Genomic DNA, 17463 nt, shown 5'->3' with positions numbered 1-17463 from the left:
ATGAAGAAATAAAATAGGGTTTTTCATCTTAGTATTTGATAAGTTACGTTCAAAAGAACATTATTATTTCATAAAAACAACCCTAGTTGTTTTTCGTTCACTCATCGTGTTTTTCATTTGGGTACTTGATGGCCGAGTTATAGATCACTCTACATAGGTTAGATTAGATTTGTTTTACCGTACGAGATGGTTTTTTTTTCTTGGTATAAACTCTAGACGGTTTATGAACAACACCACCTCAATGACTTAATGGCTCTCTCAAATTACGGTGTAAAGGGGATTGGATCTTGGATGTGTGGAGTTTGAAGACTTCTTCTAAATGCCCTAAGATGAAAATTACCGGGTAAGATGGTTCATGAATCCCCCTTATACTAAAAGAATAAGAAAACTGAAAATTTTCCCGCCTAAATTCTTTTAGCTAGAAATTGGGCCTAATTTTATCTGGATATGTATTGGACCTAATATACAGTCTTTATGTGTAATAGTATCTTACTAAACACCGCAGCTTTTATAGTTGGGCCAAATGTATTTTATTCATTATTATCTCATTAGTCCAATATATGTATCTTAAATATCGTAAATTTTATATTTAAAACGAATGCAGATTTTACTCATATTATTAAAATCAGTGTGTGCTTTTCACTTTTTTATTCTTTAAATTTTTAACTCCGTTTAAATTATTACTCCGTATATTGTAAAAAAAATTACAAAAATAGTTATATGTTTCAAATGCGTAAAAATAAGCATAAGTTTTTGTAATTAAATTAACAATCTTATTTTTTTAATCATAAACTTATTCCGAGTAAAAAATTAAAATTCATTCTATTTTAATTCTTAGTATTTTTACACATTAACAGTTGTAGATAATTAAAAATAAAATTCAAAGTTCATTTATATATTGTTATTAGGCTAATTGTTAATCATGTTTCTACACATGACAATCTAAAATAATGCGTTCGCACTTTACTCTATACTAGTTAAAGATTAAAATTTCAATTCAATACCGTCACGTTTTAAGACGGTCTTAGACAAGAATCGGGTGAAATTATTCTTGATCTCCCTCTCACTAGTATCCCAAACACTGATCCATCCTCTATTCCTCTGGCATTCTGGTCCCTCCCTCTATCTCAGTCCCCTCTCCCTTCAACTTTTTCTCTCTCTTCCATGAACACATGATCAAGATTTCTTCTTTTGCAGCTCTATTCAACAATACTACAATAAAGTTCAAAACTTTATTACTATTACAATTATATATTTATACTCCCTCCTATTCTACATAAACTTCCCTCTTTCCTTTTTCATCTATTCACAATACCTTCCCTATTTCCTTATTTAGTAAAGTTTTATATTTATTTTAATCATCTTACCCCACAACAATACCCCACCTCACCCCACAACAATACTTATTTTAATCAACTTACCCCACAACAATACTTATTTTAATCACCTCACCTACAATATTACCCTACAATACCTTCCCTCTCTCCAATTACCAAACTCCACTACAATACTTTACCTTATTTTAATCCCTCTCCTTAATTCTAGTGCCCTCCATGAATAGGGAGGTTTATCTAGAATAGGAGGGAGTACAATTTATACTATTAAAGTTGTACTATAAAGAACATGTACTGTTTGTTTCTTTGAACAATTTTCAGCAGCATTCTATTCTCTACTCTCAGCTGCTTTTCCTTTTTCTGCTATTTTAACACATTTATACTCCCAATTTCTCTCTCTAAATTCCCATTTAATTAGGGCACTTTTAATTAATAAATTGGGTGTTTTTCACTATAGTTCATATTTTTCTGTCTGTATAATTTCTGGGTTTTTGCAGCATTTCAATTTAAGAGTTATTTGCAGGAATTTGGAGCATTTTTTATGTATGCCCACTTCACCAATTACTTAATTTGTTGTATTTGATTGTTGTAATCATTGCTTTTTTTTTTTTTTTTTTTTTTGCTAAAGTTTTAATTATTTAGTTGGTTTTCCTCAAGACGGTCATATCCATCTTAAGTATAAAACGGGTATGTCCGTCTTAAACAGGAATTTGTGTTTAATTATTATGATTGATCGTTTTGTTTTTGTTTGATTGGTGTTTTGTTGGGATACATTTATCTTGGTTTTGTTTAATTTTTTGCAATTTTATACTTAAGGGTCATACTTAAATTAGTTTAATTGAGTTGGATTAGGTTGGTACTTTGATTAATTATGTTATTATGGATGGTGACCTAATTTAATCAAAGAATTTGACACTTTTTTCTTCTTTTTGGAATCATGGGTATATTTACTTTTTTGTTTATAATTTTTTTTTTTGTTTTTTTGTTTTCTTATGATTGTTCTTTTTGTGGTGTGAATGTATCAATGTATCATGTGTTCATATTATATTGATTACTAAAATTGCTACTCAAGTTAAGAACTTGATTGCCTCATCTTTAAACTGCTTAATTAACTAGTATTATCTCCAATTTCCTTGTTTTATGTTCAAAATTTAAAGTCTTCATTTTAAATTTTTTTACTTGGAATATTGATTTTTTGTGTAAAATCATGTTTTTTCAACACTTTGATTAAATGAGTAGACATAGTCCCTTGTAGAGTATATTGATTGTAAGTTAACTACCTTCCTTTTTTTTCTCTTCTTTCTGGTTGATAGTTTTTTTGGTCTGCCTGGTAGTAGTAGTAGTCTATGTTACCCTGACTCGGCACGCCGTGTCGGATAGTTAGTTTCCGCGAAGTTTTCAATTTTGTTTTGTTTAAAATGAAGTGTCAAGTGTTGTGCTGATGGCTTTTGTTTGTCTGCCTAGTAGTCTATTTTACCCTTACTCGGCTGCAAGTGGATACGACAAGGTGTCCGAGTGTCTGATACGGTTATTTTCCATGAAGTTTTCAAATTTGTTTTGTTTAAAATGAAGTGTCAAGTGTTGTGTTGTGTCGGACACTTCCAAGTATTTGACACGCAACCAAATTGAAGTGTCGGAGTAACATAGGTAGTAGCGAGTGCTTTTAGATTTTAGGAATTAATGCGAAAACTCTGGTTTACATTATCTTCTTTTACCGGATAATATGATTCAATCTGAAGCATAGATTATACTGCATTGCAGTATCAGAAGATGTTTTCTTTAGCTAATTGTAATTTCATTTGCAGAGCGAATTTGCGGCTGGAGTTATTTGTGATGTTTTTTGGTGAACCAGAATGGAGAGGATTCCAGAGTTAAAGTCAGTTCCTGCTCATTTACCTTCTGCTAGCCTGATACTCGGGAACACGGTGATCTCTGCTAGAGAACAGTTAAATCGGTCTAAAGGACGAGATTCCAAAGACCTAGATTTTCCTGTTCCTACAAGGCCATGGAAGGGTAAAACCTCCCTACAAGAGCAAGATGAACTGATGTTGGATGTTGTCACATCAAGTAGAAGTGCTGATTCTAATGAAGATATCGGGTCACGTTCCTTTTCTGGCGCTAGTCATCCTCCAGAACCCGTTGATACTGATTTAATGAGACCGGTGTATGTGCCTATAGGACAGAAGAAGCCAGATGGCGGATCCTTGTTGAAGAGCATGTCGGTAAAGGGTCCTTTCCTTGACGATCTTTCTCTCCAAGTCCCTCCCATTAAAAGAGGGGCTGAAGAACCAAATGATTTGAATGCGGTATCATCTCCATTTCTAGTTCCTCGAGCCTCACAAAATACTGACGCATCTCCGACACCTAACCCTGATGACAGGGAATGTGTTTGGGACGCGTCTTTGCCTCCAAGCCCTTTGAGTAGTGTCGATAGTACTAGTGTAGTAAGATCTATGAGCATCGCTAATAGCTGTGCAAGTACGTATAGAAGTGATGGAGTCGTAAGTGATGGAATGTTGAGCATCGATAAGAATTTTGAGTATACAAAAACTTATGTCAAAGGAGATTCACTTGAGAGCACAAAAACTAGTATGAGTCGTGCAAGTGATAGTAGCGGTCTTAGTGATGATAGTAATTGGAGTAACCTTACGGGAAGTGCTAATAAGCCGCATAAAGGGAATGACCCTAGATGGAAGGCTATCCTTGCCATTAGGTCTCGCGATGGAATCTTGGGTATGAGCCATTTTAGGCTACTAAAACGGCTAGGGTGCGGAGATATAGGGAGCGTGTATCTTTCCGAGCTAAGTGGGACCCGTTGTTACTTTGCTATGAAAGTAATGGACAAGTCATCTCTTGCTGCTAGGAAGAAGTTGAATAGAGCTCAAACAGAACGAGAGATTTTGCAGCTCCTTGACCATCCATTTCTACCGACTTTGTATACTCATTTTGAGACTGATAGATTCTCGTGTTTGGTGATGGAGTACTGTCCTGGTGGCGATCTTCACACTTTAAGACAACGGCAACCTGGGAAACATTTCTCTGAGTATGCTGCACGGTATGAGTCATCATGCATGTTTTTCTTGTCCATGTTTAACTTTTATGCTATTATTGCTTCATAGATGATACAGTACTGATGCTTGCCTGTGAAAACTGCGGCAACCCGGGAAACATTTATCTGTCACTCAAAGTTTGTTCGGTAAAAAAAACTTTGACGTACAAAAACTCCTAGCCACGGGATCCAAATACGACAATTTTTTTTCCCAAATCATAGTTCTCGGAAAGATAATCGATTTGAAAAAAAAATTATCACTTTCTGAACTCGTAGACACGAGTTATAGCCTCATAGAAGTTTTCCGGAACAAAAAATTGGGTATTTCGGGCAAAATTCGAAACTTCAAGGGCACCGCGTGCATTTTCCCTTCTTTGAATGAGGGTAACTGGAGTTTCGTTTCTAGTGGATCGAAAAAATTTCATTATTTTTATGTTTGGGATTACGGTGGAAAAAAAAAATGTTCGCCAAAGTACCAACATGAGTACATGACTGCCTTGTTTAGGATTCCGTATGAAGTATCAGTCAGCGGAATGTACATTGTCGGTCATCTAGAAACGGTTTTTTCCGTGTTGTTGCTGTGTGCGTAAGTTTAGTTTCTCGGGATTTACCCTTTAATTTTTTTTTTTTTTGTTGCTCAAACAGATTTTATGCTGCTGAAGTATTGCTGTCACTAGAGTATCTTCACATGCTGGGAGTTATCTACAGGGATCTGAAACCCGAAAATGTCTTAGTCCGGGAAGACGGCCATATAATGCTCTCAGATTTTGATCTTTCTTTGCGATGCACCTTCTCGCCGACCCTAATAAAATCTTCTTATGATTCCGGCTCTGGAAATGCCTTTTGCGTGCAGCCAGCTTGTATCGAGCCCTCAACCGTTTGTATCCAACCAGCATGCTTCCTCCCTAGTATATTTCCGAAGAAAAACAAGAAAAAGACGAAACATCCTAAAAATGATCCAGGGTCTCCATCCAACAGTTTGCCTGAACTTGCTGCAGAACCCACGCAAGCGCGGTCCATGTCGTTCGTTGGGACACACGAATACCTAGCCCCGGAAATCATCAAGGGAGAAGGCCATGGTAGTGCTGTCGATTGGTGGACATTCGGTATTTTCTTACACGAACTGTTATATGGTAAAACTCCTTTCAAGGGCTCAGGCAATCGAGCCACGCTGTTTAATGTAGTCGGACAACAGCTGAAATTCCCGGATTCACCCTCGACAAGCTATGCAAGTCGAGATTTGATTCGGGGTTTGCTGGTCAAGGAGCCACAAAACCGGCTTGGGGTGAAGAGGGGTGCAACTGAGATCAAGCAACATCCTTTCTTCGAAGGAGTTAACTGGGCTCTGATACGGTGCAGTACACCCCCGGAGATACCAAGACCCGTTGAAATGGAGTCACCTGGTAAGTTTGCCCCGGCTGACACAACCCGAGTCGGTAATGTCAGCAAAAGGGTGCCACCCAGTAATGACGTAAAGCCGGCTGGCGGTAAGTATTTGGACTTTGAATTCTTTTAGAATTCGGGTTTCTGGACAGAATTCGGCTCGTGTGCTATTATTGTTAGATGCATGTTTTACTAGTTCATCTTTCATACTTAGAAACTTCCACTTCAATTTATTTGGAAATTTTTATATTTATGTGAGTTAGATGATGATGTTTTTTCACATTGAGGCAGAATAACAACCAACATAAACATAAAGATACATCTATCGGGTTAGCCAAGTTGTGGCGGATTTGAAGTTCTATCGTCCAAATCTTCATCTTAATCACGAGACTAAGGTCTCTTTAATAGATCAAGGTTAGTGGTGGAAGTGACATTTAACAATTACAATTGGTCAAGGAAACCGGTATCTATTGGCACAAGGGATGGAGGTATCCTGGACAATAGGTCTCAGGTTCGATTCCCCCTCCTCGCCGAGTTGCATGCTCTCTCCATTTCATTGAATAATATATAAGCCTCATCCTTCATGTGACACTTATAGAAGGAAAATATATGCAAGACTTATTCATTGATATAAAGGAAGGCGACCGCCACTAGTTATACAATAGGCCAACAAGGATTAGAATCATGTAAGCTCTAAACTCGAAAAAAAAAAATTGAGTATACACGGATGCAACCAAATCATTAACCCTATTATGAATTCTGTAATCACCAATTCCAGAGTACAAGTGTACATGAAAAACAATTATACATTATCGGCGATGTGGGCATCAAGGGTTTTCCAGAATAAATCCGGGATGAGGGAAAACAAAAAAGACAAAATAAACAAGATCCTGAGTCCTGACAATAGAACGAGAGACCCGACTTCACGAAAAATACTGTGCTTTCAGGAGGAAGGTGTATTATCTTCTTTACTGGTGCTTCTTTTTTTTGGGGCGTAAGGAGCGTGGAGAAAGTTTGGGTTTTGCATGGAAGCCGAAATTCTCAAATATGCCCTGAACCATAATTTTCACAATCAGACAATAAAAAAGAAAACCGGATTGGTTTACGTAAAACCGGATTTTTATGGTCTTCATTTAAGTTGGCCAAACGACGTCAGCTTTGGTTTTTCTAAATATATGTCGGGTGATGGTGCAATTCCTGTCTTAGTTTAAGTCACCAAAATAAATAATTTCGCTATTTAACATTTTTCTCAAAAAAAAAAAAATATCTAGCCTGGTGAAAATGTTTTTGTTTTTGGTCGTTTAATCAATAAAATAATACGGAGTAATGTATATCAGGAGGCAAGAATATACCAAGGCATCATTGATAGCATAAGCCACACAATAGTGTTCCTGCACATAGGAGCGAAACAGAGAGCCGTGTAAGTAAATCACATTGAACTAGATTAAATTCAATCTTTGGTATTCAACCAAAAATCATCCATTTCCCACTGTACTCCGTCATTTCCCACTGTACTCCGTCAAAGACGGAATTTTGGACGACTGCCACATTATCTTCCATTTACATCGTGTTTGGTTATAGAGAAATGGAGGGGAAGAGAGGAGTTCATAATCTACAGTTTGAATCTACAGGTGGAAACAGTATGGAGCATTGATGGCAATGATTTTGTCATTTGTCGTGAACTTTAGACTAGTGGAAGACAAAAACTCATATGAGACGGGTTATGCAAAGATCGGGGGTTCTTTGTTTAGCATCTTAAAGCGAGTATAGTTCCTCTCAAGCGCTAAATATAGCTCAAAAGTGTCGTAATAAAATACTCGAAAGTGGAACATGCCTGCATCATATACCACTCCTCAAATTCGTCAAAAAGCTCCAGGCGCTCAATCCTGTTAACAAGAGTATAAACGAAAATTAATCAGGTGAAGTTGATGAAGTAACAAGAAGAATGAAAAATCAGATATTATTCTAAGCATAAAAGAAGATCAATTTAATCACAAAATCCAGAATATGAGAAAATGGGCGACATAATCACATACAGACGTATGAGGAACATGAACATAAGAGGAAGTTAAAGGAAATAAAAGCAACACAAGCTCATGCTCAGGCAAATAAGTAAGAACAGCTAACAATAATTAAACATTTAGATCGGATGAACAACGCCTTCCCTTGTGTAAGAAACATAAGACTATTTCTAGGGACAAGCACATTAACTGAAAAAAGAGTAATATGATGCGGGGAGCCGAGGACTATCCAGTTAGGCAAAAAATATTTTCACTTGAATGTTATACATTTGAAGGCCAAGGAAATTATATGGATCTGTTTGTATGTGCATTATGTATGTGCGAAGAACTGCACGCATGAGCCCCTCATAAACATTACTCCGTACTATCCAACAGTCTATGCACACAATATCTCATCAATATATACCTGGAAACCCACAAATATAAAACTGTACTCTGTAATTTGTAAGAAGAAATACACAAGTGAAAACCATCATGAAATATTTGTCCTGACAATAACGAATTAACGCCATAAGAATTTATTTAAGAAAGCTTACAGTAATAAAAAAACTGCTATTTGCCACATGCAACTTAAATGAATACGAACCTCATTCTTTCGTGTCGATCAATAAATTCACTGTAAATTCGCAGCATGTCCCAAGCAACGGCCCTCTGGCAGGTCAAACATAGTAAACAATTGTATTTAGGAATGATGAAGTAAAAGGATAATGGCTCACCCTTTAAACAACCATGTAGTAATCATTGTATACTCTGCAACTAAACCAAGTATTGAGCAACCTAGACACGTAATTTCATTTGTGTGGTAAGCTATCAGAACCTCCCTCATTACATGTAAATAGTTTCTAAAATATTTAGGACGAATAAACAAAACAAAACTCTCGCCCTGGTTACAGACTTACAGTCACAATTGCTGACAATCGGATCCTAGGTTCCTACCTAAAGAAGTAAATGAGTAATCATAAAGAATTTAAAACAGTTAGTTACATCTATACCTGCCATCCTTGATCAAGGAAAAGTCTTTCTTTGGCCTCCAAAGTTGGTGTAGCATGTATACCTAAGAGGCCACAGCCACGACTCTGCAAGAGAAACAATACGGAGAAAATGATTGTATTACAACGTGCAGAAGATTAACTGAAATCAGAAATGAGTTGAAAGAGTTAGGCGGGCAGTGCGGCTAAAGACACCTAAAAGCTTTTGGCATATTCACTGTAATTCTGTAAATGATAATGAAACAGGGAACAGGAGAATTTCAATTTCCACGTATTATTCATACGACCAAGCCTTACAAATACACGCGGAAAGGAAAAACGAAGCGTAAATTCATGAAATATGCCATCTGGTCATCCCATTACCGCAACTATGTTTTAAATAAAGAGACGTTAAAGTCTAACCAAAATTTTGTGATTCTTATACACCAATATTTTAGAAGTTGATCCGGTTACCAAAAAATAAAATAAAAAAAATTCCATTTTCTGAGCCAATGGTGGCTCCGTAGAATCAACACTTCTCCACTAGGGGTACAGTCAAACGCGTTGACAGAATTAACATGATGCTGGTAAAAATTATGATGCCAATAGTGGGCAGCAAGGGAGGACATGAGACTAACATCTTGATCCAAATTCAGGGTAACCATGAAGTTGAGGCTAAACACACAGCTTCAATTGACAACACTGACCAATTCCCAGAATGTTAGTGGGGCAATCCGTCTGATAATGAATTACAGAATGCACGCTGTATTAAACTTTTGTTACGGATTTATGATGTTCTAATACTTACGAATAAAGGATAAAGTCATAAAATTTCATTTTACTAGCAAAAGGTGAGACAGAAATAACTAAGTGAAATGCACAAGGAAATAAGTCGCTTCTACGTAGCACGCCAAAGTATGCCAATTGTGATATAGGCAGTCATTGGTTAATTAAGAATCAATATAGCAACCAACCACATCATTTGCAGGGAGTTGGGGAATCAGGTGATCCTGATGATTGAAGGCTTAAAGTTGTTATAGAATTATTGGAAGATCTTGTACCTCCAAATTACGGATCATTTGTTCCCCAAAAGCATCGTCTGGATGAATCTGTGAGGAACAAAAAAATAAATGAGAACCCAGCATAAAGAAACTAGCTTCAACAAAAGTACAGCTGCCATGTAACTCCTACCTGTTCATACAAGAAAAATACAGCTGTAGAGAATGTTTTTGAAGCCCAACCAACTATTGAACGGCTGGACTCCGGATCCAAGTATATCAAAACACACTCTGCAATGATAAATGTTGGCAGACTGATAATGTCATCAGAACAAAGCCAACTATATCAGACAAATTCTCCAACATGTCGCTTACATTTGGAAATGGGTAAAAGAAACAGAGATAGCATCCACAACGAACACAATAAGATTATTTTCACCATATTGACAATCATACGAATATAGATTTCTATAGGAAGTGCACCACAAAAACCGCGCATACATCAATGAAAAAAACAAATTAACTCGCGTATTTGTGTCTAGATCCAATTACAAGCTTACCATTACATCTCTAGTAACAATTTCACAGCCAAGGTTCTGCTAATTGATTTTCAAGAACATCTAGAATTTGTTCAGTTTCACTGCTTCCAAAGTGGAAGTGAGAACTTGAATTAAGTCGCTTATTTGTGTCTAAATCCAATTACAAGCTTACCATTACATCTCTAGTAACAACTTCACTGCCAAGGTTCTGCTAATTGATTTTCAAGAACCTCTAGAATTTGTTCAGTTTCACTGATTCCAAAGTGGAAGTGAGAACTTGATTGAGTAAAATATCGAGGGGCTTAAAGCCTTCTGAATGAGAGCTAAGAAAAGTTTTAAATGGAAGAGATAAGTGTGAGGAGGAGCTACTGATACAAAACACTAGAAAATATAAGAAAGACTAGATCCATAAAAAAAAAAAAAAAACAGTTAGAAGTAAACAAAAGCAACGTTCAAAGACTAAAGACAAAAACATGAAGTTAAACCCCTTCATCCACATATACTATATATAAACTGTAAAGAAATATATCATAGATACCTGGGATCAAGGTTTGCGAGTGCTATAATCTCATTTAAGTTTTGTATATCCCTTAGATCGACAGGGAGCAATTTGTAATGATCACCATGCACTTCTCCAGTATCTGCAGAGGCCAAATTTTTTTTTTCATATCAGTAGCAATGCAAGCTCTCGATTAATAAAGAAAGAGAGCCACGCAGATAAATCATGATATATCTGCAACAAACACAAATGAAATTGAGCACAAGATCTCAAATCAGTAAGTCAAGGAAAAGACACACAACATGATCACCTATATCTGTGATTTATAGAATAAAGAAATCTGACCTTTTCCTCAAATTTTAAATATAAAGACTTGAGCGACTTTTTTTTTTTTTTTGTTAAGTAAGGGTACACAATTTACTTGTAACCACTTATTTATTACAGTAGGAAGAACCTGGAAGTGTTACCTGTCGAAATTGAAGCTGTTACACCAATTTTTTGCCTCATCTCCTCATGGATCTCAATCAAGGCTGCCTTTTTACTAGTGACCTGAAGAAACAGTTTATATAAGTTCTTATTGACACACAAAAACAACGACAGATGAAGTATATTCCTCATCTCAGTTGCAGATACAGGTTGGTCTCTGAAGTTTTCAATGATCCTAGTTCATGGCCTAAACAAAATAGCCTACCCAAAGAATTACAGCATCTACGCTCCACACAGAAAATATAATTAAAAGCAACGCATCAAATGCATTATAGCATTTGATAAAACTTTAAAAAGACAACAAAAAAATTACCTCCTTGAAATCCAGCTCAACATATAAATGTGGTGATTTTCCCTCTTCCTGTTAAAACAATACAGTGATTTTCTTACATCAGCTTTCCAAACATAACAATCGATTATTTGTAAATTTAAAATTCTTAAACATCAGAATAAAATGCTCAGAGGCCCTTTTCCTAGACATCTAAAATACCAATTTACCAGATGACAATAAAAATAAAAGCAAAAGTGGCGGCTGCATAAAGCATTTTAGTTACAATTAACAGAAAACCGTAACACATCAGCAAAAATAAAAAAAAAAATAAAAAAAAAAAATCCTTCCACCAAATTCTCAGTAGAAAACTTTTTCAATTTCAATGGCGTCGAAGACTCGAGTTCTTCTCTTTCAAATTGATAGAGAAAGAAAGAAGCACAACGGTCATTTAAAAGGCATGCGTTTCTTAGTGCCTATATTGTGAGTTAGCAAAAATAGCAACCATCGATGCACTTCTCAGCAATGTTTCAATTATGGGTCAACTGAGAACAGTATCTGTGTGTTTTTTCTCTATACCAAAGAGTAAGGCTACTACACCGTGCCCCCTTATCTCCTTAGTGACAAAGAGTCAGGCTTCAACAAAAGTGGAAGATTTCACAGACAAGTTCAAGTTGTCCTAATATGAAATCAAGATCTGAGGGCAAAACTAGAAAACACAGGAAGAGTGTTATATCAGATGTATGTATCTCTAATTCCCTATGACTCCGCTGTAAAAACGTCCCCTGAAAGTTAAAGTACCAAATGAACACCTTACTTTCAGCACATACATAAAAACTGCTGTTGCAATTCTTATCACACTAGTTAAGCGATCCCATTTTGCAAGTCAGATAATAGCAAGGACTGAAACTCTAAAAGGAGTGGATGCTAATAATATTCCAAAGCCTACTATACATAGGAAATACAATATACCTGTAACTGAAAAAATGTTGTATCAAAGCCAGCTCCAAGTGACAAGACTTGCTTCTTAGCACCATCATGAGTATCCGAATTCAGAAACTGGTCAAGAAGCTGGCGCACAGCAGCGAAACGGGCATAATATCCTTGAAAAGGAAAGGTGCACAAAAACATATAAGTGAAACAGATATAACACAGCCTGTTAAAAACGTCAAATTTGTCGAACTTAATTTATACCACGATTAATTATAGGAGATCTCCTCACGGGCCTTCTCACAAAGAAGTGTACGTAATCATCTCTCATGTATCCCTTTTTAACACAAGACCTGTATCAGTTGAAAGTAGGACATGTAAGGGCATAACAAGACCTGCATTTTTTCGAAAAGGATAAGCCGACACATACATGCTACAATTTCTTGGTTGTTAACTGAAACTTTCGGATTTTGATAAAATTTATTTTTTATGGTGCTATAGATTTCTTGGTTGTTAACAGAAACTTTCGGATTTTGATAAGATAAATTTAATGGTGCTATAGATTTGCTTTTAAAAGTTGACCATTCAAGTCAGCTCCCGCTTTGCATTAAGTATTTGAACTAACTCGGTCGTTAAGCATATTTGTGTATATTTGACTGACCGGCTTGTCAGGGATCATCACCAAATACGAGCGAGCATGGCTCAACATTGTTCATGAATGTCTTACGGAGTACAAGATTTAGTGTGATTGTGTATGCCTTCACATAAATTTGTGGGATAAGGGCAGAAAACTACCATGGTCTAATGGACCATCAAGAACCGACTTAAGAAAGCCACATCATAGCAAGGCTGCCTAAATCGATATGAATAAGCCATGGCGGATATGTGATACACTCTTATAAGATGTATGATACGTAGATTTTAAGCAAAACACATTCACGAGAGGTTGAGCAAATCCGGTAACCTTGCATCCTAGTTTAGTAAGTTAACCACTTTCTTGCTGGAAACCTAAAATATTCTATGTATATCTGAAATCTTAACATCAGAATGTCAATAGGACAGTTGTAAGTTATCGTTAATCAAGATATTCTTTATTATCACCCCTTAACTCACTTGCCACGTGACATTGCCAATCGATAAGGCTCATCATTATCACACCTATCTCTTAGATTATCTACTAAGGAGACTTTTCAGGTACGATCACGATGAAAGTAAGATTAATCTGTTTTACAATGAGCTAAAATCACATCAATATGGACAACACAATTTTCTAACACATTGCCTAGGTGTCACTGGATCCGAAAACAATAATAAATGTCAAAGGATAGCACACATAGCCTTAAGAGGGGTCTCAAATGACATTTTTTCCCACATTATCGACCATTGAAGGCTTGATGCCTTGATCCATTACACCACTCATCCACTTTAAAAACACGAATCCAGAATATAAAGCATTGGCAAACTGCGTATACTTCCTTCCCGCGACAATTAATCAAGTCTCAACTCTTGAACAAAGAATATATTAGAATCAAAATACTAACTTACTGCAGCTCTAACCACCGAACATTACTCATCAAAACCTTTATTACCCATGTGGAGAAAACGATTCCTATACTTCACATTAATATAAAACCGCCTTATATAAGAATTTGTAATACTTCATTACACATCAAATCAATAAAACCCAACAAATACCCAAAAATAACCTACCAATTGGGTATCTTCCTTATCATTGCAACTCATGTAACACACACATGAACAAAATTACCCATGTGGAGAAAACAATTCCTATACTTCACATTAATATAAAACCGCCTTACATAAGAATTTGCCATGCTTAACTACACATCAAATTAATAAGTACCCAAAAATAACCTACCAATTGGGTATCTCCCTTACCATTTACTACTCAACTAACACAAACATGATCAAAATTACCCAACCTACCAATTGGGTATCTTCCTTATCATTGCAACTCATGTAACACAAACATGATCAAAATTACCCATGTGGAGAAACCTATTCCTATACTTCTCATTAACATAAAACCGCCTTACATAAGAATTTGCGATACTTCACTACACATCATATCAATAAACCCAAAAATAACCTACCAATTGGGTATCTTCCTCATCATTTGCAACTCAAATAACACAAACATGAGCAAAATACGCCCTAAACATCATAAACACAAAAAACCCAGAAAATATTCACAGAAAAATGAATAAATTGATGATTTAAATCAAATAATATATCGATTAAATAAAAGGGTAGTGTTAAATTAATGTTAATACAGATTATAAATACCAAAATAAGGTGAATAAAAAGGATTACAATTTGCTAGCGGAAGCATCATCATTGGTAGCTTGGACCGCAACAGTGTTGCTGCGTGTATCTGCTGTGTTTGCTGCCATTTTCAAAGGATTTGATTCTGGGTTCATAGTTCTGATGGATATATATGCAGTTTAACGCAATTGTGGTTTGTGGGCGGTTCTTTCTATTTAGAAAAAGAAAAAGGTTTTCTCGACTCGTAGTATCTTTTTTTTTTTTTTTTTTTTTCTAACAAAGTGGGTAGAGTCTTAGCTAAAAATACAATCACTCTGAAAAATCATATAAGAAATACATTACCTTATTTTAAGTAATAAAATACTCCCTTCCATCCATTCTTTTCTTCCCATTTGAAGTAGGCACGGAGATTAAGGGTGTGGAGTATAATATTGATAAAGATATGAGTGAGGTTTGATAATTGGAGAGAGGTATGAATAATTATGATTAAATATTAATAAAGGAGATGAGTGGGGTTTGGTTATTGGAGAGAGGTAGGAATAATTAGAATTAAATATTAATAAAGAATATAGTGAGGTTTGTTGAGTGGAGAGATGTATGATTATTATATTAATAAAAACTTTCTCAAAAAAGAAAGGAGAAGAAAATCTGAATAATCCATTTTAGGAAATAGGGAAGAAAAGAGTGGATAGGAGGGAGTACATTGATACATCTTTGTAATAATAATGGTGTGTGCTTACTTAGTTACTGATGTGACCTATATAGATTGATCGGGCATATGAATTAATAATAATGGTGTGTGCTTACTTAGTTACTGAAATACTGATGTTTTTGATCATCTCTCGACTTTATTACACATCAAAAGACGTCATCTAATCTTAGTATGACCATAAGGTTATGAAATGTAATGAATGATATATGACTTTTAGTTTTGGTTGAGGAAAATCAACTTCGAAAACTATTGGCACTAATTCACATCATTTGATGGAAATGTAATGAATGATATATGACTTTTAGTTTTGGTTGAGGAAAATCAACTTCGAAAACTGTTGGCACTAATTCACATCATTTGATGCCTTGATGGTCATATCTTTCAACATCTGTAAATACCTTTTATTAACTTTCTTAAACCACCTTGATGCAAAATTCAGTGCATATATCAATAATGTTCATAGGAACCCAAAATACTTTTAATCTGTTATTTTACCTTAATGTACAAATGTTATTTTATTTGTTTGCATTTAGTTATTTAGTTATTTTCTTAACTCTTAATTGTTTCGTCGCTTGGATGGCTTTCCAAAAACAATTATGATTAATTTAGTAACAAATATAATCTTATCCACATGGGTGAACCGTGATAAGAAAGAATTTGAATGAAAACAAATATTGTTTTCTGAAGAGATTATTATATTATAGATATCATATCAAAAGATACGGCTTCGGCAAGGTTTTTTAGGAGGATCGCCAATCCAACCTCTTCTACCATAACTCCATGGTTCAGCTTGTGTTAACGTATGAGCTACTCTATTCGAGTCTCAATGTGTGGAAGAAAACCTAACGTAATCAAAAAAATTACATAAATGAAAGATGCCCTCATAAACTAAAAGCAACTCGCCTTTTCCTCGCTTCTGGTGTCGTAAATAGCTTGAATAGTTTGTCTCCTTTTTTTTTTAGGTCTTATAAGCAAAGTTTTTGCCTCTACCACCTTCGACTCCCGAATATCCTTCGTCTGAACAGTCACAACCCATACCACCCGACCCAAATCCTCTCGACAAACAACCCCGAACCCCATTCCCATACCCTCGAGAACCCCGACAATGACATTAATTTTCACCATACTCCCACTCGACCTCACCCACGGGCCACGTGTTGAACCCTTCTCCGCATTCCCCACTCAAGCTGCTCCTGCTTGTTAACACTACACTTTGTTTCTCGCCTATCACTCCCACCTTTGTCTCCTTCGTGTCTCCTTGTGCCACCTTCATCTCCCACAATAGATCGTCCTTAACTCGCCGAACCACAACACCCCATCAAACACTCCCTTATTAAACACTGTCGCATTCCTTTAGTCCTAGACGGCCTAACACGTTGTCATAAATATTATCCGTTCCCAGATGGGCATTAATATCATTTAGTTATCGTACAATTAGTTATTCTAATGTTAAATGTTTTCACTAAGCCTTGGAAGAACTCACAACCATCTCCCTTATATGCGTCATTTTCCACTATTGTTTTAGCTATTAGATATTCACTGTAATATTTCCGGACACGCATAAATATACTGTCATTATATTAAATGACGATAATTGAACTTAGGTTATAGATCACAAAACATGTATATAACTTTAGCAATTAAGTTAACTAACATTCCGAACCCAAATTTAAGCCAACCACAATTAGCCATTATAAACTTACAATAACTAATAGTAATCGTGAGATAACTATCAATAAGGTGATATTTTCAACTTGTATGTATAATGTATACGGAGTACCATATATTTATATTTACCTTAATTTACGATGACGACAAATAAAATACGTGACAAAATCGACCCAGATTGAGGACCCGAAACATGAATTATTAATTTGACCCTACTCAACTTAACTCAAATATTTATTAACGCAAACGGGCGTGTTATCTCCCTAATACTGAAAACAACCGGCCGAAGATGACCAGAGCCCAAATTAACCCGACCCGACCA

General features: G+C 35.8%; 2 protein-coding genes across 2 annotated transcripts; one reads left to right on the top strand and one right to left on the bottom strand.

Moving 5' to 3' along the window:
* The first annotated feature begins 1616 nt into the window (after window positions 1–1616).
* Window positions 1617–6046, top strand: LOC141585961 (serine/threonine-protein kinase D6PKL1-like). Its single transcript, XM_074407047.1, has 3 exons — window positions 1617–1877; window positions 3140–4389; window positions 5029–6046. Exons 2-3 carry the CDS (start codon window positions 3188–3190, stop codon window positions 5897–5899), a joined length of 2073 nt encoding a protein of 690 aa, XP_074263148.1. The 5' UTR covers window positions 1617–1877; window positions 3140–3187; the 3' UTR covers window positions 5900–6046.
* Window positions 6047–6494: 448 nt separating this feature from the next.
* LOC141585962 (leucine carboxyl methyltransferase 1 homolog) lies at window positions 6495–14994 on the bottom strand. The gene is made up of 13 exons (XM_074407048.1): window positions 14810–14994; window positions 12740–12828; window positions 12518–12648; window positions 11591–11638; window positions 11259–11340; window positions 10831–10933; window positions 9947–10067; window positions 9817–9864; window positions 8780–8863; window positions 8374–8438; window positions 7601–7652; window positions 7119–7157; window positions 6495–6818 (listed from the first exon to the last, which is right to left on the bottom strand). Exons 1-13 carry the CDS (start codon window positions 14914–14916, stop codon window positions 6735–6737), a joined length of 1053 nt encoding a protein of 350 aa, XP_074263149.1. The 5' UTR covers window positions 14917–14994; the 3' UTR covers window positions 6495–6734.
* Window positions 14995–17463: the final 2469 nt, after the last annotated feature.

The sequence above is a fragment of the Silene latifolia genome, chromosome 6 (genome assembly GCF_048544455.1).
Source record: "Silene latifolia isolate original U9 population chromosome 6, ASM4854445v1, whole genome shotgun sequence".
NCBI lineage: Eukaryota > Viridiplantae > Streptophyta > Magnoliopsida > Caryophyllales > Caryophyllaceae > Silene > Silene latifolia.
The sequence above is the reverse complement of the archived record's forward strand: the minus strand, read 5'-3'. Positions and strand labels throughout refer to the sequence as shown.